This window comes from Ciona robusta, chromosome 3, assembly GCF_009617815.1.
Source record: "Ciona robusta chromosome 3, ASM961781v2".
Classification (NCBI taxonomy): domain Eukaryota; kingdom Metazoa; phylum Chordata; class Ascidiacea; order Phlebobranchia; family Cionidae; genus Ciona; species Ciona robusta.
The window spans coordinates 9183711-9205249 of NC_143237.1; the positions used below are offsets into that span (position 1 = coordinate 9183711).

At 33.7% G+C, this 21539-nt stretch overlaps 2 protein-coding genes across 4 annotated transcripts; both read left to right on the forward strand.

Annotated features, from left to right (window-relative positions):
* Positions 1–237: 237 nt before the first annotated feature.
* LOC149739031 (E3 ubiquitin-protein ligase pellino homolog 1-like) lies at positions 238–10834 on the forward strand. Of its 2 annotated transcripts, XM_089874667.1 has the most exons (11): positions 238–377; positions 452–612; positions 1005–1137; positions 1656–1754; positions 5282–5397; positions 6532–6625; positions 7390–7587; positions 8216–8314; positions 8713–8928; positions 9144–9259; positions 10074–10834. In XM_089874667.1, the coding sequence occupies exons 2-11, from the start codon at positions 458–460 to the stop codon at positions 10198–10200; spliced, it is 1353 nt and encodes a 450-aa protein (XP_089730793.1). In that variant the 5' UTR covers positions 238–377; positions 452–457; the 3' UTR covers positions 10201–10834. The 2 variants fall into 2 exon arrangements, with proteins under 2 accessions (XP_089730793.1, XP_089730792.1); XM_089874666.1 differs by having other exon boundaries at positions 330–612.
* An 881-nt stretch (positions 10835–11715) lies between these two features.
* On the forward strand, positions 11716–21164 carry LOC149739032 (protein PALS1-like). 2 transcript variants are annotated; one of them, XM_089874659.1, is made up of 18 exons: positions 11716–11854; positions 12882–12997; positions 13236–13296; positions 13466–13992; positions 14607–14767; positions 15061–15176; positions 15430–15542; positions 15744–15845; positions 16234–16311; positions 16703–16870; positions 17197–17346; positions 17582–17683; positions 18013–18212; positions 18485–18606; positions 18807–18968; positions 19495–19697; positions 19851–19961; positions 20234–21164. In XM_089874659.1, exons 4-18 carry the CDS (start codon positions 13747–13749, stop codon positions 20408–20410), a joined length of 2211 nt encoding a protein of 736 aa, XP_089730785.1. In that variant the 5' UTR covers positions 11716–11854; positions 12882–12997; positions 13236–13296; positions 13466–13746; the 3' UTR covers positions 20411–21164. The 2 variants fall into 2 exon arrangements, with proteins under 2 accessions (XP_089730785.1, XP_089730784.1); XM_089874658.1 differs by lacking the exon at positions 11716–11854 and adding an exon at positions 12393–12527.
* Positions 21165–21539: the final 375 nt, after the last annotated feature.

Sequence of the window (21539 nt, forward strand, 5' to 3'; positions counted from 1 at the left end):
TTTTTTATTCCATACAGATATTTGTGTCCACATAATATGTCTGTCACAGTTTGGTTTTATCTGACCTAAACATTTGTTTTGTTCCGTTTTATGTACATCATGGATGCTATTATTTTTTTACATACATTTTCCAGAAGTATTGGCAAGAGCATTTACGTGTTGTCTAATGTCTATACGCGTAGATTCATTTACGTGCCTGATTCATGGTAAACATTCATGTGCGCCATCGAACGGTCAGATTGTTTGTTCATTGTTAAAACTCGCGGGTTCGAAAGACAACAACGCGTTTCGTCACAGTATCGTAGCAAGTCAAGTTTTTCTGTGTTGCTCTAACCGGTTAAAAGATCTAACGAAAATCTTTCAAATTGAAGTAACAGGTAATGAATGATAGATACAGCTGTTACACAGCACTTGCGATTTACTAAACAGGTTAATTAAGTTAATGAAGCAGGAAGGTATGGATGTTTCTGCATCCCCGGCTCTTGCAGTAGCTGGTGGTATGCCCATGGATATACAGTTTGAAGCTGGAGCTTCTTATCACAATTTTTCACAAGAAGATGCCCCAAAAGAAGATGAAGGCGACATAATATATGGACAGTTAATCGTCCTTGGGTAAGTTTGGGATAAACTTTTTTAATCAGCATAAGATACAATCTGTAGAAAGATGGTTTACTCATTTTATTCAAATCATGCACCCTTTTGAATAGCTTGGGTTTATTAAATCGTTTACTTCAAAAGTAGAAAGGAATAGGCAAGTGATAACATTTACTGGTGTATAGCCTATATACTAATGTATATACGGTATTTAAAAGTGATTTTTTCACCAAAAATTCAAAGATTTTTTCTCAATTTGGATAATGTATATTATACATATGTATATATATATATATATATATATACTGCATTTAAAATGTTGTGTTTTTCTATTTGTTAGTTAAATGTTGGATGTTATGTTAATTACATTTAGATGTAAGTTATGTAATACTGATGGTTGATCTTTCCAGGACAAACGGTCAACTCCCTACCGGCGATAAAGGAAGACGGAGAAGTTGTTTTACTCTACGACGGAAGAGGAAAGCAACGGGCGTGAAACCATCAGACCAACATCAAGTATATCAGAAAGCATCACATTCAGAGGTGTGTACATAACTTTGCACCCTTTGAAATCTGCATTTTCAACATTTCGGGGTTGCAAAATTTGATCACCATTTTTTGTGGCAGACTGAGGCTTTAGAAAACATGGGTTTTTGTAAAAGTTTAACATTTTGTTATGTTTCATCTTCTATGCCTAAACAAATTGGTGGAAAGGGTAGTAAAGCCACGCTGTTTATTTGTGGGCTTTGTGGGCTTTGTGGCTTATCACTTACTAAAGTTCATTGGTGCAGCTCAGAAGAAAAACAATGGGGTGATTTCGGAAGATTTTTTTTAATAGCGTTCTCCCTTTTCTTTTAATATACCCTTTTTTTACACCTTGAGTCCCATTCCTCTCGATGCCTGAAACCCCTTCTCGTGGCTTAGTCACTGTTTGGGTTATATTGAAACAGGTCCGGAAGTTAAAACTTCAGTACTTTAAAACTTCGGTGCTTTAGTTCAAAGGCGTTGAAGTTTTGTACATTTTGTATAAATGTAACTAAATTATTTGTAATTCTCCACAGACCTTTCTAAGTAAGGATCATCACAGCGTTTCATATACTTTACCGAGAAGTGTTGTAGTAGTTCCTTATGTTCATGATGATAACAGTGATATGTTCCAGGTATGCATACACTTATCAAAACAACTTTTACAAGTTTTACATTCAAAATATTATTATTTAAATCTCATTTAAAGCCTAAACCCAATAATATGATGCTGTGTTGGCTTTTTTACATAAACATTTGTGTTACTGTCTACTGCATAGGTTAGAAGTGACTTTTCATATAGTAGCAAGAGCCTAATGACTAACTTCATGGTTATGTCACATTATTACAGTCTGGTAATTTACCAACTGTATTGTATTTAAATTACCAATTTTATTTTTAGTTTGCCAAGACTCAGGGTATTTTATTTAAATGCTGGCTACATTACAGAAAGGCCACAAATCCATATGCAAACTTCCGGGATATTAACATAATTTAGTTAAACAGTTTGTCTATTTTATATTTTGCGAACCAACATCTTTATTTCCTAAGATTGTTGTGTTCATTGATGGTGAAAGTCACGATAGCTGATTAACTGTACAATATTCTTGGCAGCAGCAGCAGCATGGCTTATTCTATGTTAAATTTCACCTTCGAAAATCAAACAATATTCTTGCTTGGTAGCAATAGTGGCAGAACAGGACAGTATTTGTATTATATATATTTCATTCAGGTTAAACATAAAGTGAGTTTGGGCTTCTTTGTTAAACAGTGAATACAATGTAAAGAAGTGATTGGTTAGGCTTGGAAAGTGTTTACCGAGCTTATTTCACATTCTTTTACTACAACATGATTCTGTTAAAAGGTTAAACATTTGGTGGTGTGAGGCAACAAGTCATTATCATGTTCACCTCCCAACCTAACTTGTTTATGGTTGCTGCAGATGTGTTGTTTGTTGTCAGTATGAAACACGAGTAAAAGCATGACATGTACAAAGCACAGAGCTTTGCCATGGTATTGGTTGTAATTCAATATTAATACACATAATAAATCACAATCTTACCAGACTGAGTAAGTGAGTGATATACTCGTTGTTGTGTGTTCTCTTTTTTGACACAAACCAACAGAAATTTTGTTTTAATAAAATTTAAATCTTGCTTTCACTCCATGTCTTTATACTGAAGTAACTATGCAAATATGTATGCTGTTTATTCGTTTGTGACTATATTGTCAAACCCCTTTGATCAGTTATCACAATACCACATGTGACCTGTAGCTGTGGTTTCTATTTGAATATTTCTTTGTGTTTCACGGATCACTGCACATGTTTAAACACCACATTATTAGAAATGAGCTGTTTAATCAATTCATACATTTCATTTTTCATGGATATTAATTCATATTTACTCTCCATGGAACATAGACGCCTTTTATATGATGTAACAATACATATTATAGACGTAAATGAAACGTTACGATATTGACTGTGCAGGCTACTATATCACGATTGATGTCAGTTACATTACGCACCACAGGGCATTCTATGTTCCACTTATCGTCGGGTTTTTACCCGGAAAGCACACCTGAAAATGTTACGTACAGTCGTGTGATTATGCGTGGTGATGACGTGTTTCATCATAAGCTAGCAATAGCATCTCGTTTAACCTGTAGCGAACCAACTACACAGCTATGTTTAGCTAGTTGTTCTAATAACGCAATGGCGTTTGCCTATCGGTTGACGTCATTTTAAAAATAAGCATAACGTAACAGAACCGGAGAATCACGTTTGTTCGTTATTTCGATGTTTGTCGCCAAGTCGGTCTCACCAAACCGTGAAGTTTCCACCAATGCTTAGTTAACGTATGTGACATCTCAAGTCCTCGTGGTAATTGGCACTCTTCAGCGCTTAGCACTTGAAAAGAACATTTGTTTAACTCTTGTTAGTCAGTCCAATTTTCACGCGCGCGCTTTTATCTTTTAAATTTAAACCGGAACGTGAATATTTGTATCATCATCTTATCGCCTCGTTTCACTGCGCTTTTGATAAGTTCCCAGTAATTAAAACACACCTGAAGTTAAAGGTGTGTTCGCCGGTAAATCGCCTGACAAGACGGATCCGGTTTGCCGTGTCTATGAATTATTAATTACCTTCTATGCGTCTCAGATGCTGCTTGCTTATTAGTAAGATGATAGATTACGATACCAGTAATGAAAATGCTCACTGCTTGCAGCTACGTTTTGGAGTTAAGTTGTAACTTGTAATGGATAAGTTATAACGATCGTGGCAGGGGATTCGTAATTGCGGGTCTCAGCTCTCAACTGCGTGGATCAATTAGCGCATGCAGATTTGATCCATTTCCGATTCGAAACCAGTGTCGACGTTTCCATACACTACATTAATAGCGACATAGTTTCAGATTGGTGGTGCAAGATTTTGATGGAAACCAGTTCAAATGAAAGTTAAATTTACGACATAACCACGTAATTGACTCCTTTGTGTTGAAACAAGTACGATTCTGAGCATGTCCAGTACGCGTCCTGACACGTTCTTTAATTCACATTGCTGGGGCGGGACATATGTCAAATAAAATCTAAATTGATTCTGTCGTTAGGGAAACTCGTGTTTGTCTCAATGCGTAGTAACACCTCAACCAAAAACCACGACTTGCAAATTTAACTAAATATCCTCTAATGATCAAGGCGCAAACACTCGTTACATGATTTACATATTCTGATTTCTGACTTACGTGCGAGTCTCCATTGTCAACACAGTTCGTTCCACCTAATTTGAATTCACTTGATGTGGTGACGTTAGTCGCTCGAGCAAAGATTGTGTTTACGTTTTATGCCATGCCGGCGTGCTTTGGCCGTCAGTTAATAGGTGTTAGGTATCGTAGCTTCGAGCCGAACGAATTATGGCGGGAATACTAGTGTGTGCTTGGTTTCGTGGCGGGCGGGTCTAGACATGCCCTTTATCACTTGGTTGCTGCGTTGTCGATATATCGTCGTTCCACTCGTGTGACATCACCACTGTTAAAACAAGTCGGTTTTGTGAACCACTTCCCTATTTCAGGCAAATACATAACAGTATATATATTCAAAGCTATATTTGATTTAACAAAGTTTACTATTGTTTCAAAGCTCATAATGAATATTCGTGCGTGCCTACACCAGCATGTTAACATTAAAGTAGTAAATTTTATTCACCATTAATGTTGATTGTACTGCAGTATATTTAATGACTTTATTTCCGTTTCAAAATATTAATCCTTGCCTTTGTTGGCACTGTAAACACTAGGATGTGGTTATCTTTCTCCATTACATTAAATTTTATTTTAGTACAAATCATCCATTGCTGTGTTGACATATTTTGAAACAAAAGCTAATGTTGTATCACTTGTATCAGTGTGTTAGGCAGTAATGTATCTATTAAAAATAACTTGGACTTGGACACACAGGGTTGTTGACTTAGTTTACAATCAAGCAGTATACATAACAAAAGCTTTGATTTCGACTTTACAACTGTTGTTAAAAAGTGTTTTCTCATAAGATACAATAGATGAAACATGAATTTTATAAAAGCTTGTTATTAAACTTAAATATTTGTCCATTGTACAGTATTTTAAAGTTTTTGAATACAAAATTATTCTTTTTTTATTTCCAGATTGGCCGGTCAACAGAAGAACCAATCGATTTTGTGTTAATGGACATAGAAGCTGGTTCATCAATCCCTACCAACCATAAACCACAGACACAACCAAAACAAAGCACAATATCAAGGTGAGTTTTGTGTTTTATATCTCCAGATCAGTTTACTTATGTTGTGTAAATATATTACGATGTCACATTCAATAAATTGTATTTATGATTTGATTGGTCTAGTGCTGTTGTGTAGTTTGTGTGGGCACAGACATACCTACAATTTTATACATCAATACTTGCATTTGCCCTAAGGGAAATTCCCATTAGATTACAGTTTCATAAACCAGGTTTTATATTATTTGATGAAATATTTTAACACCAATGAAATTATTAGCTCGATCTTCTACTTTATTGTTATTAAAGTGCATTTTACATTTAACTGATGATTTCTGGAAATATATACGATACCCATAATATGCTTATAGGTAATTGCTTGTGAAAAATGAGGATTTTAATGGTGTTTTATATTGTCGCATAGTTTAATTTTGAAAGTTATTTCTATGGTAACATCAGATCCTACATATTTAGAATTCGATTAATGGTTATTAAATTGATTCAAAGTTTTCTTTCAAGACTGTGTTTGAGCTAAGAGAGGAATTTTCTCTTGAATAAAAGATTGCTTATTTAGGGACGACAACTCTGTTTGTTGTAAGATTGATTATGATTGCATATACCATCAATAATTCTTATCTTGCTTAACTTCTATATGTATGGTTACTTAATGGGTGTGAGGTGTTGTGTGATTGAGGAGAGCACACCTAATGATTTATTTGATCAGATCTTAAGCTGTTTTGTCGAAGCCTTTTTTGCTATCAGTTGTAACTCATAAACCTTTGCCTGCCACTCCACCATTTGCTATGGAACCAGAAAATCCTAAATTTATTACATGCATTTGAGTAGGTTTCCTATCAGAAATACTTTGTTTGATAAAATGACAATACAAGGCCAATATAAAACAGCCATACACTTCACTTGAACTGTATACAAACCTTCCGCATTCCATTCATACAAAGCATTATTTTGAATAGCACTCAACTCAAGCTTAACACTTCTATGTAAAGCTTCTTTATCAAAAAATACACACTACAAATTATATAACAAAATAAATTCAAATTATAAAATCTTGTATTGATAAATAATCTAAAAGTATTTTATTTAAAGCTAATATAAATTGTTTTTTGAATGTTACATAATCATTGTTTACCTGTAAAGGTTTGCGTGTCGAATTGTTTGTGATCGTGAGCATCCGTATACTTCGAGAATCTATGCAGCAGGTTTCGATACGTCAATGAATATTATATTAGGGGTGAGTATTGAGAATTAAAGGCAATGAATTCTATAAATTAGTGTTTCTTAACCTATGGCGTGCCTATCACTGCACCTATGCATATCACTTGCGGTGCTAGAAGGTATTCAAGGTGGTACTAGAGATATTTAATTTGGCTGTATTATCTCGGCAAATCACCATTAAATATAAACACCTAATATTATTACTTTTATTTCTGTGTATTATAAAAACAAAATAACAATAAAATGAAATCATAAATTTTGTAATAACACTTGACTTTTTTTAAAATATGTTCAATGTATGGAAAGAAAATGGTATGCTAGAAACAAAAAAATTAGGAACCACTGCTATAAACCAAACTCTCTCTGGCCCATTATTTGCTGTATTTTGTGCCATGTGGGCTTGGTCTTGTGAGTTGAACTAAACCGCTGGTCAACTGTCCAATAATTTTAATCAATTCTGTTTAAAGACTTCGATTTCTTGAAGATGCTGTTGAATTATTCATGCGCCTCTTGCATTGCATCCTGCACATTAAACAGATTAATTTGTTTATGTTGTATTTGTTTAAGGATTTTTTTAACACCGCGTCAAAATTATTCCAAAAAAATCATTGCCTACACCAGCATAACATGTAAAGTAGTAAATTCTAATCACCATTAATGTTGATTGTACCGTAGTATATTTTAAGGCTTTATTTCCGTTTTAAAATATTGGGGGTTTTGGTAGAAAAATTTCAATGTGACATTTTTTTGTTAAAATTTTAATGTGGCTGTTTTATTTAGGAAAAAGCTCCAAAGTGGACAACAGAACAAAATGGGAAAAAAATAATTGACGGGTTAACAACAAACGGTGTCTTAATCATGCAACCGAAGAATGGATTCAGTGAATCATCCACGCCCACTCAATGGAAAGAAACTTCTGTGTGTGGAAATATTTATCAACTTCGTGAATCCCGTTCTGCACAACTGCCAGGGATAAGGGTAAGGGGTTAAAATAGTTCAGATTTAAAGGACTGGCTTAAAACAGCTGGCAACATTTGGTTCGGTAGAATAGAAATACAACATGGCAGACATGAAACATAATACAATACACAATACTAATAAACCTCAAATAGTGTACAATGTACCCTCTAACTGTGGGCAAACTAATGCGCATAAAGTATTATTTCAAAATATTTTCGATATAAAGTGTTTAGATTAAATTCACGATGGATACTATATCTACATAGCAAAACCTTATTTAACAAATATTATGGCCCATTTACAGCTGACTTTTCAGTGCAAAAATTCGGCAGGTGTATTCAAATTCAAAGGCAAATTAAGATACCCAAATGTTTCTGTCTAACAGATGTTATAGTTAATAATTACCCATTTTCCATCAGCTTTTATCTACTAGTAGTAGCAAACTTGCTTGTCAAATTAAAATAAAGAATTTTTCCTATGTGTGAAATAAGTGAGCCTCCTGAGGTATAAACTATTGATCATTTAAATAATTAATTAAAGGTGGTAACTAGCTGCCTCATTATTTACTGCTCTGTCAGATTTACTATAGTGATTAATTTTTAAGGCATTCAGTAAAATGAATAGTATGTAAATACATTACTTTTAGATGCCTGAAGATAATAATGTTCTTGTGAATGGAACGCTTATAGATCTATGTGGAGCAACTTTACTGTGGAGATCTTCAAGCCATGAAAGGTGTATGCCCGTAAGTTCAATATTACAAATATCAGTTTTACCATTTCTATAAACAACTCTCTTATAGTCATTGTCTTTTTAAAGAATATTCTCCCTACATTACACATAGTATAAAGTAAAATACACATAGTATAAAGTAAAATACACATAGTATAAAGTAAAATACACATAGTATAAAGTAAAATTCTTCACATACAACAGCTCGAAATAATTTAAAATAAAAAAGGGGAATAAACAACAAATACGCTGTTGTTAAAAATTCTTTACTATAAGTAAATATTTACAAATACTAATACAGTACTATTTGTGTTGGTGAGAATTTATGAATTTCACCTTTAACCTTATTAGTAAACAAAGGTCGAATGCAATTACAGAGAATGTATTATAGTTGTAATCATTTATCCACAGACCCCACTACACATCGATGAACTCATCCATAAACTTAACCTGGGTCGCCCTCAATGCCCCGTCGGGCTTACCACGCTTGCTTTTCCTCGGCGGAGCAAAGCAACTAAAGAAACCGAGAAACAGCCGTGGGTTTATTTACAATGCGGACACGTGCATGGGAGGATAGAATGGGGTTATCAAGGGGAGGAAGAAAGAATCTGCCCCCTATGTCGATCCGTAAGTGTTCATGTCAATATTGTTTTATACAGAATTTAGATGGAACTTTTTGTTTAATGCAAATTGTTTATAAACTTTGAACTCCAAGGTTTTTAAAAAGAAATAACTTACAAAACATTTTTTTGCATTAAAACCAAAAATCATAATATAATTTAATTTTGCCACCCGAATAATTTAGTATTTCTGCGTGTTTTTAACTCAATCTATTGCTTTAGGTTGGTAAGTACGTGCCATTGTGGGTTGGTGGTGAACCTGCTTTTTATGTTGACATTGGACCTCCTTCTTATTGTTTTGTTCCATGCGGCCATGTTTGTTCACAAAAAACTGCTATGTAAGTGTGTATTTATTTTGAAGACATGTCATGCATTTTAAAGTGTAAAATAGCCAGTTTTTAGTGCAAAAGTAACTTGTATGTTTGGGGTAATGGGCCAATTCTGTCCCTAAATCCCAGGATCCATGGTGTGCCACTCTGTAGAGCCTCATTCGCAAAGAATATAACTTGTATGCTTTTGTTTGTGTATTGGCCCAATGCTATAACTTGGATTTAGTTAACCCTAGTGTGGCATTATGTTCAACTTATCACCAATGCTCTGTCAGTTTATTGCTACTTTTATGCTTCCGTGCTTTACACACACAAATGAAAACTAAAGGGGACATTGTCATACATACAATTCGTGGTATTTTCTGTGTCAATATGACTAAACATTGTATCCGTGTCACTTGACTGTTTCGAACTGGCACAACAAAGTGGTGTTTCACATTAAAGAGAGTGGTCCCATGTGTATTAGCAAATCTCCTGTAAATCGAATAACTGCTTGTCGGTTTTAATGGAGTTACTGTCACTTTGTAGCCCCATTGTAAAGTTTAAAAGGGAGTAAAAAATGTAAAAAAGCCCTATCATGTATGATAAATTGCTATGTTATTTAATATTCTGTAACTTTTTAATGTTGTACTTTTTTACACTCTAATTTTTAAATGTATGCTTATATTATAATACGAATGGAAACTAAACAGCCTATGCTAAGATGTTAGTTTTGTTTAGTTACATCCTTTAGAAAAAGCTTTTGGTTAAAGACAAATATAATAACTGTATAAGTTTTAATACCTATTTTTTTCACTTTTAATATTATTTTTATTTTTTGCAGATATTGGTCACAAACTGCGTTACCACACGGCACACAAGCTTACAGTGCTGCTTGTCCTTTTTGCGCAACACCTTTAGAAGGCGATTTGGGATATAAAAAATTGATTTTTCAGCAACCACTTGACTGACACTATGTTGTAGTTTAACAGGGTTTTCATTCAACCAGTGGTTAAGGTCCATCGATATGTGTAGCTTCCGTGAATTTGTTTTATACTCGAAATTTGCATGCAGCGTCACTGTCACTTTGTTTGGTTTGTTTCTTCTATTTTGTTTGTTTTTTATTTTACGCAGGCGCCAAAAACTCCCGTAAATTTTCTGATAGGTATATCCTGTCATCTTAGTTTAAAAAAAACATTTTTGTGTATTTATTTAAACTTGTTTTTTGAAGAACTACTTTTTTTTTAACGAAGCGAAGGTTTTTTGCATTGATACTCATGGTGTTCATAGTGTAGCATGTTTTACTAAAGGGGCCAGAACGCTACTCTATAAAATGTAAATTAATTTAATCGGTTAGGTAGGACTATACTCTCTAGTTGCAAAAGGCAATTGTTCGTTTCCTGCTGAATTCCTAATATACTTTTAACCTTTGTAAACGTCTCATGCAACAGTTAAGTCAGAAAACTCACACAATTTATTTTGTTTTGTTTCACCATTCCGAACAGCAGTGCGACTGCTGATCTCTGTATTTTCCCAACAAACATCAGCTTTATTTTTCTCTGTGTTTTATTTTTATATTTCGCAAGAAATCGTCCATGGCTCGTATGAATCGTCTTATCATTGTGTGCTGGAGGAAAAAGCCCATCCATACCTTTACGTAAAACAGCCGACTATTCTGTTTTTAATCATCGTTACCAATAAGTCGTGTTTAAGTTTATTTATTTTAAAAATTGATGACAAGGCTAACTTGGCAAGGTAGCCCTATGGAATGACAAAATCTACCAGATCAGATAAAGTACGATGATTGATGCGTCAACAGCGCAGGTGGAAGTTTGGGCGGGCGCAGATGGGACACCTTTCCATTCTATTTTTCGTCCTATTTGGAAAGTTATAAAATCATTACGTCTCTCGGAGAACGTTGTTAATTGTTTAAACACGATCAGGATATTTGCATATTAGGTGCTAAAGGTGAACTGTCTTACCCCACCCTACTATATATATCAAAAGTAGGACAAAGTCAGTTATACAATAGTGTTTATAACTGTTTGAAATCATCACTTTATGGTATTAGTCATGTGATTTAATTGCTTGATTTATTTTACCTTACTGTGTAAGAGGCGATTCTCAACTTTAAATTTACCACCCTTTTCTCCTAACCTAAGAAAGTCCATATAAGGAATATAGTTTGTGATGACAAAGTTGCACATAATCGTATATGCGTCCAAAACTTGTATACATCTTACAGGTTGCAAATCCGAACTCTTAATAACACTTTATAGATAGAACACTTTCCATCTATCTAAACATATCTATTTCAGCTCATTGATTTATCTTTAAAATTACGTCATCAAGATTGTTAATCAAACAACAAGTTATGTCTCGGTTGAACGATTTCCAGGTCTCGCCTCATTCATTTGTATTGTTGATGGAATGTAGAAGCATATCTTAAGCTATGCGTTGCTTTGTTTGTATTTATAACGTTTTATATGTTGTATGTTAACTAGAGTTTCTATATACGTAAAACTGAATTTAATACGTGAATGTGTTTTTAATACATTAAGAAAATGAGGGACATACAACTATCCTAGCTATAAAGGAAACACAACTTGCAAAAGTGTTCAGCTGGTAAGTTATATTTAATTCTGCTAGGTGTATATGTTACGAGTTGTACCTTGCACTTCCATATTTATTAATTGACTACCTGCTTGTTGCTGCTATATGAACATCTTCTGAACATCTGGTAAATCACAACAGCACGTTAAAAACAAGTTTTAAGCGATGTCAAGAGTGCTTGGGGAATCTGAAATTGTGTAAGAGTGCGTGAACACTCAAGTGTTATACAGCTATATACAAGCTATACCAGTGTGCTACGTTGGAATGTGATTAATTGTTTATGGTCTAAGTTTAGCTTGTGTAAAAAAATGTTTATTTCTGTTTTGGGGTGTAATAAAAAGTGCTCATCGAATGTATGGATAAAAGATAATTACACCAGAGCAGTTACAGCATATGTTTATATAATTATACTCCTTTGTATATATAATTACACATAAGTATGAAAATGTGTATGTGTCTAACCTAAACATATAAGTTAGTTCATTTAAAGGAAAGTTTTTGCAGTTTTGAATGTTTATCATTTTTATAAGCTTTCTCCCGTTTTAAATATTCTGTATGCTTTCAGATGTTTCATTATAATTCTTATCGTTTAATGTATTTGGAATCTAATTGTTTGTAATGAGTAGCTTGTGTGGTTATGTTGTGCTTATTGTAGGCAATGGGACTGGCCGGATCAAACTTTATGGTGATCATAATTGGATTATTTGTTATGATTGTAACTTTTAAGAAAAATTTAGACATTTTTGTGTGTCTCAAATTATTTTTAAAATATTTGTTTAGAAGTCGCAATGTGTCCCAAAAGCATTTCTTCTGATATATATTTACTATGTTTAAGTTTTTTAAGTCCAATTTTGTGTTTGTTTTTAGTAAATGCGGTAGAGGTATCTTTCCTAATGCTTGACCCCTTAGGGCCCAACCGTTAAACCAAAATCACACCCATAATGTGTAACCTAATCTGTAACGTAATGGATGATTCTTCACTCTTACCATAAAATGGTGCCCACTTTTTCACCATTTAAAATCACTTTTTATTCTACAGGTTCCCCATATAAACAAGGATCCGAAGAGCTTACTCCTACTGACCACATTATCCAAATTAACGGCTCAACTTTTGACACTTGTTCATATATAAGTGTGTTGAAAGATATAGGAAAGGTAAAGTGTTATTATTATTAGCATGGGGGTTGCTTTGTTTACTTTTTGTAATACCTACAGTACTGCAAAATGAACTTATCTGTGGTGGTTAATTTCCAGTGTTGCTGCCAGACAAGTTGTTTTAGTTTGAATCCAATTAATCGCAGAGTATGACAAATATGTAAATTTATTTCCTGGTAAAGTATATAGCCTATATATCCTAAATGACCAAAACTTATTCATATTTCCTAAATTTCAGTGCATTTCAACGAAAACTATACGATTACGTGTTCACCGTGGAAGCTTTTCACAATTTCAAGGTTGGTTTGTGAAGTTTAGATTACCATTATATAGTATAATAATTTATAAGTTATAACACCACTTTTTATCATAAATTCAATAAGATTAGGCTTTAAATTTAATCTAGAAATCCACTTTCATACAATGCAATCAAAATTCAGTATTTACAGTTTATTTTTGTACTCCCAGATTCTGGTGAAACCTCAAAACCTAAACGTGCGGTTGCATTCGCTGTTGAACCAACCGGGGAGAAGCGATTATTGAATCTGCAACTAAATGGAAGTGTCAAACGAATTGAAATCGCAGACTTACCTGAATCTGTACAAACCGTGCTAGCTGAGCGAACCCTTTACCTCACTGACTTTCTCCGTGAAGAATCTTCAAGCAAATCATCCAATGAACTGAGTGACAACTCCATTATAAGCTTAAGCAACAATTCTATTACCAGTTCACCAAAAAATCAAAAGAAAATGGCTATGGCGGAAATGCCACGTTCACATAACCGTTACCGGTTAAATGGGGGCCCTGGAACGGTTTTACCACCAGATGAGACAACTCACGAAATGGCTGTAGACTGTCCAGCTGCCTATGTAGCAGCTAATCCACCACGAAGTGGAATTTCGACGCCACGCGGCAATTTTGATGTACCTCCTCCTACACCATTAGACAGTACAGCTGTTTCATCACAAAAGAACAAAACCACAAAAGATTTAGAGGTACGTACTGTACTACAGTAACAACAGTTGCTTTTATGTAAAGTAGACAAATACTTTATAATATTTTGACTTCACCAACAGTTTTTTTAAGCTTTTTTACTTTCCAAAAACTGAATTTAGTTTACCAGCATTTAAAATATAGATTAAAATAACTAAGCACCGCTTTTTATACTAAAAATTTTGAATCCCTACTACATTTAGTATGTATTCCAAGTTAAACTGTTGACATAAGATTAAAACTCTTTGTTGAAAGCTTTTGTATACTGTGGGGCTTTAACTCTAATCTATTATTAGTTGAATAAAGAAGTATAATATGTCTGTGGTAAAACTTTAAGCCAGAGGTTCTCATATGTACCTCGCAACACGCTAGTAGGTTTTTTAATATTTTAAATTTGAAGTATTTTTTCAAAAACAGCTCTTCCTACCAATTATGCTTGCATGCAAATTTATCACACAGTATTTGTGTTTTATTGTATTAATAAATACTTCAGTGATCATTAATAAAAACATTATTAATAATTTTTATACCACCGGTGGCCATAAATTTTTTCCCAATGGTGGTTGGTATAAGCTAACATAGCGCATCCTATGTAATATAATAACGTTCTTTACAGGCTGCCGCTGCTGCAGCCGAGACTTTACCTCAACCTGACATGAACTTTCAACGAATTCATCGGATGCGAGAGTCCGTGAAAAGACAAAAGGAGCAAAAACTACGAGACATGGAAGTTCGACATCAGATGAAACAAGAGGAAGGAGCAAAGAAACTTGAAAGGTAGAATTGAAGTTTTAACAATTAAATTTATTTAATATCTACTTTTACTTGTTAATACCGTTAATCGGCAAATAGAGTTATTTCAGAAACAATCTTTTTTCTTGCTTTTTCTTTTTTTGTACAAGCTTAAACTTTACTTTAAAACTATTTTAAATGTTTACACTGGCCAAATGTTCTGGCTAAAAACCCATTCTTTTAAAGAGTAATCTATTATGTATTCTAAAAGGTTGTTAAGTGATATAATTAAATAAAATCAGTTTGTGTATTCTAAACTTTTGACTTAATTTTTACAGGTTAAAACATATGACACCTGAACAAGAAGTGAAATCTCGTAAACAAGGATTTGAAAACTATGGTTTTGAGAGGGACAGCTATATTCATACGAATGATGAAGAAAAGCAGCCTATGGGTAAGATGAAAGGCTAAAGTACATGATTAAGCAACTATACTATTATACATGAGTGAGTTCCAACAGTGTAACAAGCCATGGCAACTGGGATTTAGTCTAGAGTTTTTATTTTCTTCATTGCAAGCAGGGCAGATGGGAGTCTCAACTTTTGTAGTTAGGCATAGAAATAGAAAACATACCATTCCCTGTGATGAAGAATATTTTTATAAATTAAAAAATTCTACCTCTATAATTCACGAAACGTATGTTTCAGGTATTGAGTCAATGTTTGTTGCTTTAAAAAATGTGGGAACAAAGATAAACGATCCAAGTTTATCAGACGATCTTTCGTTTCTTCGTCATGTGGTTCAAGATGATGATTTTCAGGTAAAGAAACTGTTTTTCTAAAGTGTTTGCTAAATTTGTATTCTGAAATGTGATTCAATTTTTCATCTTGCTGTACAACTAGACAATATCAGGAATTATTGTTAAGTGTCTTGTCCACCCAACTTCCCTCCTCCTACGCCAGCAATGATAGCAACGTCAAGCCTCGAACCTGTGTCCAATATATAAAACTCTATTATTTAGGACTCTCTTGAGCTGTACAATGTGATAACTGACTCCACTAAACCAAAGACATCCGCTCCAATTATTCCAGTGTCTAAAGATATGCAAACAATTTCATCTGATGTAAGTTTATTGCTGTTTTTAAAGAAGCTAAACTCGTATTAACATGCCTTATCTTTTGTTATTGTCACAATTTAGAAACAAATAAAAAAAATTGCGGGGGCAACATAGAACTGAAAGCACTTTTGTTATAAATAGAAATACTGGAAAATCTCTGCATTCTGTACCAAGAATATATATATATAGATCAGTTTTTCTTGGCATGTTGTTAATATTTACAAAGCGTGCGGAATGTTCATGTAATGTTAATGTAACTCTATAGAATATTTTGCCACTTTAAATGGGTATTTCTCCAAGCATCTCAAATATCAATCACACCTCCACTGTTTTCAATTCACACAGAATAACAATGCTTATAGTAGGTAAGTAACATCATGGAATTACATTTCAGGTAAGAGAAGAACTTATGTTTTCCCAACTCCCACAAGCAGAGCAGTTGACTAAAATCTTGTCAGATGTCAACATAAATGTAAGTATCTTTATCAAGAGTTTGGTAACCTGTACTGTAATCATTTCTTTCACATTTCCTTATGTTTGTAAAGAATATATATTATATATAGCAATTGGCTATTGTGGTTAAATTTTTAACATTTTGCTAATTACAAGCATTAATAATATATTTGTAATTACAAGCGTTATCAGCCAGGCATTCAAACTAAATAATAGAGAATGTCATACTGATATAACTAATTATTTGTGATATTAAAATATATCTGTTTGACTCACTGTTAGTTAGACTTGATTCTGGTTTGCTGCCTATTAAGTAGCTTGGTGTATTATGGTGCAACGACAATCCTTCAACATTAGGGGTTCACGAAAACGTATCGTAGATATCTTTCATTACCTTATTTTTCACCCAGGGAGTAATGCTAGCCCATGATGAGGCAGCTGAATATCTCTACACCCCTGAACCTGTGGTTGATGTTAATGTTAATACAGTGGAAGATGAGGAAATATTGCAACGAGTTTCGCAATACACAGATAAAGCTGTGCGAGTTGTGAGGATAGATAAGTCAAATGATGCATTGGTAAGTTTTACTGGTGATGTTGCATGTATTCTCAAAGTTGTGCTGTGGGTGTGGCACTTACCTATTTTTATGTTCTATCTGGGTGAGGTCCTTTTACTCAGCTGTAAGGTGTATATAGTTAAACCTAGCAGTACCCAAGTTTAAGTAGGCTACACTGCGTTGACCACATTAATTACTGAGGTTTTGTATGTTTCACAACTGGTACTGAATTTTAGAAATTTTAACCTAAATTTTGTAAACAGTTTTTTTTTAAATTAAAAAAATGACACTCTTAAAAAACTTTTTAAGTTTCCCGTATCACAACAACTTTCTTCCATCTTATCCAGGGAGCAACCGTCCGTAGCGAGGATGATGGTTCAGTCACCATCAGTCGTATCATCAGTGGTGGGGTCGCTGATAAAACAGGTTTGCTTCATGAGGGAGATGAGTTGATTGAAGTAAATGGGAAGTCCATGCGTGGACTCGATGTCAACGAGGTAAATAGTCTGGGAAGTAATTTTGATTTTTTTTTCTGGTTTTTCTATTTATTTGCGATTTTTCTAATTTCGAATTTTTTCCCCAATGTTTCTAATTTTTTTTACCAATTTTCCTGATTTTGATTTTTTATTTATATTTTTTTTTTATACAAATTATTGTGTATTTGTCTTAAATAAAGTATGAGCTCATAAAAATTTTGGTTGTGATATATAATAAGAATATTTCATCCCCAAGGTTGGAGATGTAATAGCTGGTATGAATGGAACACTTGTGTTCGTTCTCGCATCCAATAAATCAAATGGAGTCGTTAAAACAGATGATCTTAGCACAGTCGTGGTAAGGTTTTTAACGTACCTTAAAAAATGATCAAATTGAGCTTGTTGCATTTTGTTAGGAATGGTAAAGGGCAGAGTATAAGGATACGTTTATCTGGTGTGAAATAATACTTAGCTTCCAATATATTCGCAATGCATAATCAATTTTATGTAGAAAACACATAGATATTTTTGAAATAATATTGTAATGATGTGGAGTCTGTACATTAGCATTATAGTTACTGGAGTACATCAGCCCTATATTGTGTTTATTGCAAATATTAAGGCATATGTCAAAGAAACAGGAAAACAAATTATTGGTAACAAACATCATTTATATATTTGAAACAGAAACATGTGCGAGCATTATTCGATTACGATGCATTCGATGACCCCTACCTTCCTTGTCGAGAGTTAGGACTCTCGTTCCAGAAAGGTGATGTGCTACGTGTGATGTCTATGGAAGATGATTGGTGGCAAGCTTACAGAGACGATGATGACACTCATTTATCATTGGCTGGTTTGATTCCTTCACAACAGTTCCAACAGCAGTAAGTATTTTTAATAACTGTGTGTATTGTGTATATTGTATAACTTTTTAATTAATTTGAATACTCTTTAATTTATTTCACTTGAATAGTCAACATAATTAGTTTTTACACTTCGTTAATTTTTTTACGTTATATTTGTCTCTTTTTTTATTCAACGTGTTTTTTTGTTTTTTTGTTGGATAATTTTTACGTTGCTATTAAGAAAAAAAGCTTTAATTAAAGTTTTTCCATCTTTTTAAATTTGCTCAAACACATTTTAATTTTTTTTGCAGACGAGAAACTCTTCGAATGTCCCTGATAAAAGAGAGCAAAGCCCCTGAAAGCAAGAAAAGCTATTTATGTGGAAGAAAGAAGAAGAAAGCAAAGAATGAATCAACTTCTCAGGAGGATGAAGGTCAGTTATGACATAACAATTTGCAAATTATAACACAACAAATTTAAAAATTTTAGGAATGTATAAATGTCACACAAGCCTAAACACCTAATAAAATAAAAAAAGCATAATAAGAAAACACAGCCTTAATCAATTCTTAAAAACTATAAATACTTAATAAATAAATAATTAAATGGTTGCATTCAATATATATTATACAGACGATGAACCAATTCAAACATACGAAGAGATGGCACTCTACCATCAACCTGAGACTAAAAAACGTCCGATCGTTTTGATTGGTCCACCTAACGTGGGGAGGCATGAACTCAGGCAGCGATTGGTCGATAATGATAGAGACCGATTCGGTTCAGCAATTCCACGTAAGTTTATAAACCAGCAGAAAAATACAGTGGTTAAACAAGTTTTATATGATTTCATTGTCTTCAGTATTGGTGAGAACTGAGGTCCTACACACTGTATGCTATTGGAGTCAATGAGACCTAGGGTTTTAGCCTTTTGATTGGCATTTAACTTTTTGTATTATACAACCTTGTTGCAATTTGTACAACAAAAGCTAATTTAAAGAGAAATGTTCCATAATCCCAACACCCAAAGTGATTTAAAATGCTCAAAATGCTGTAAAGGAACACATACACACATTAAAATATAGCATTGAACCCGGTAGCCTACATTGCAAGCGCCTAACCCACTAAACCATGGTCCAAATTTATTTTACTTTTAATATTACTTTTATTGACTGCAAGTGAGTGCTAAGACTGGAAACAACATTATTTGGCCAAATTTTGTTCAGTTACATTGCAGACGCCTAAAACCAGAAAAACCATGCTTAGAATGACATGTGAATTCCAAATACCTATAACCTGTAACCTGTAATCCTATTTTTAGACACTTCCCGCCATCCAAATGAAGGAGAAAGAGGCGGAGTGGATTACCACTTTGTTTCAATAAGTGAATTTGAAGCAATGGTCACTGCCCAAAAATTCCTGGAGCACGGAGCTTACCAGAAGAATTTATACGGCACTACCATTAAAGCTGTGCAGAAGATTATTGACATAGAAAAGATTTGTGTTTTGAACCTGCATGCTGAGGTAGGTAGTAGGTACTAAATTTTGTAAAGGTTCAAATGTTATTTTTGTTCTTATGTAAAAAACAGTTTGTATGCTACATGTTTTTACGAAAGTTAAAATTTTGTGATATTATTTGTGAAATATTGAAGTTTTTAACGTATAATTGTGTTCCAGTCATTAAGAGCCTTGAGTACATCTGGTTTGAAGCCTTATATTGTCTTTATTGCACCGCCACCACTGGAAAAATTAAGACAGAATATGTCAAAGGAAGGAAAACAAATTAAGGTGATCAGTTTTGTAAGCAAGTTATATAAAACTGCTTCCTAAAATCTAGATAGACTTGAATTTAAAAATATAAACCAAAAATTACTGGTTCACAAATTGCCATATTCTTTGTTTTTATTGTTATAAATGTACATAGAACTGTAAAATGTTATAACTCTTAAAAAGATGAAAAAGTATGACAAAGTTTCTGAATTATACAAACGTATTATACAATGCCTACTGTGCTACTGACACCCCAAAATCCAGACACTTGACTCTTGTTTTACAAACAGGAAGATGAATTGCGTCGAATTATTGAGAATGCACGAGACATTGAGCGTAGATATGCTCACTACTTTGATGAGACCATCAGAAATACAGACCTCAACAGATCTTATGCTGAACTTCTAAGACTAATCAATAAACTAGATTCTGAGCCACAGTGGGTGCCTGCTAGTTGGCTGGATTAGTTTTACCAAGCAAAAGCCAATGTCAAAGTTTACTAAGGGGTGAACACGACCAATGCAGTATATGTTCCACAAAAACTAATGCAGTAGAAACTTAATGATAATAAACACTAACCAAAACAAGTCAAAAGGTTAAAGTTTTGTCATTAAAAATAATTTCTGTGGATTTGACAGCCACTACATTATTGCTGTGTTTATATTACTAATTGTAATTAAAATGAAAATACGAACCCATGCAAGGTTCTTTTTTATATGGCCGTCCGAAAATGTATTTAACTTTTGCTATTTATTTTTGGTTCACTTGTGTTATATTGCATTCTCTATCATATGACAACTTAAAAGTAGGAGGGGTGCTTTTATAACAGATGTTTTTCGGCTCTGTTTTGTGTTTTAATATAAACAGCAATTGATTGAATCATGTGTTGGAGATATGGTTTTGATCAAGACCAAATCATCGTTTCATATTTTGCCAACACAGTATTGATATTTTTCTATTTGCCTTATCTTTTTATCGTGATATGCATGCTGTAAATATTTTTATGGTTAAGGTCCTCAATCGCTATGGTGCCACGTTTATGGTACATTAGATACTCAATCACGCATTCTGTTTATTACAATGTACATAAGTGTTGCATATTCATTCATATTTTTCATTGTTTTAAAAGTGAATTCACGATTAACAAATATTAGACTTTTTTACTACTTCGTTATATACTAATATCGTGGACATTGTAATAATAAAACAACCGCCAGAATACTTCTGCTTTGTGGTTGTTTCTCCATGAAAATTGACCTTAATTCCCCCTGATTAGTAAAATTAAGGGCACAGCAGTGGATGATGCCAGTTACAGTACAGAAACAGATGTTGTACAAATGTTCTTGACAAATCACACTTAAATAAAACACGCCCTTATCTTAAATTTTATGTTGTAAAATTAATACTTATCTGACCAGTGTGTTAAAAACAGCAAGACTGCTTCTGTTAGTGTAAAGTCGAGCAGATGTTTTGACACGACGAACGCATTTCCCGAAGGTTCTGTGTGAAAAGCCATGCGTCACGTGAAGCGGGACAGCCCCGAAACCGTTGGTCGCGAAGCTTCCAGAACAAAATTAGTATCTTGCGACTTCCGCA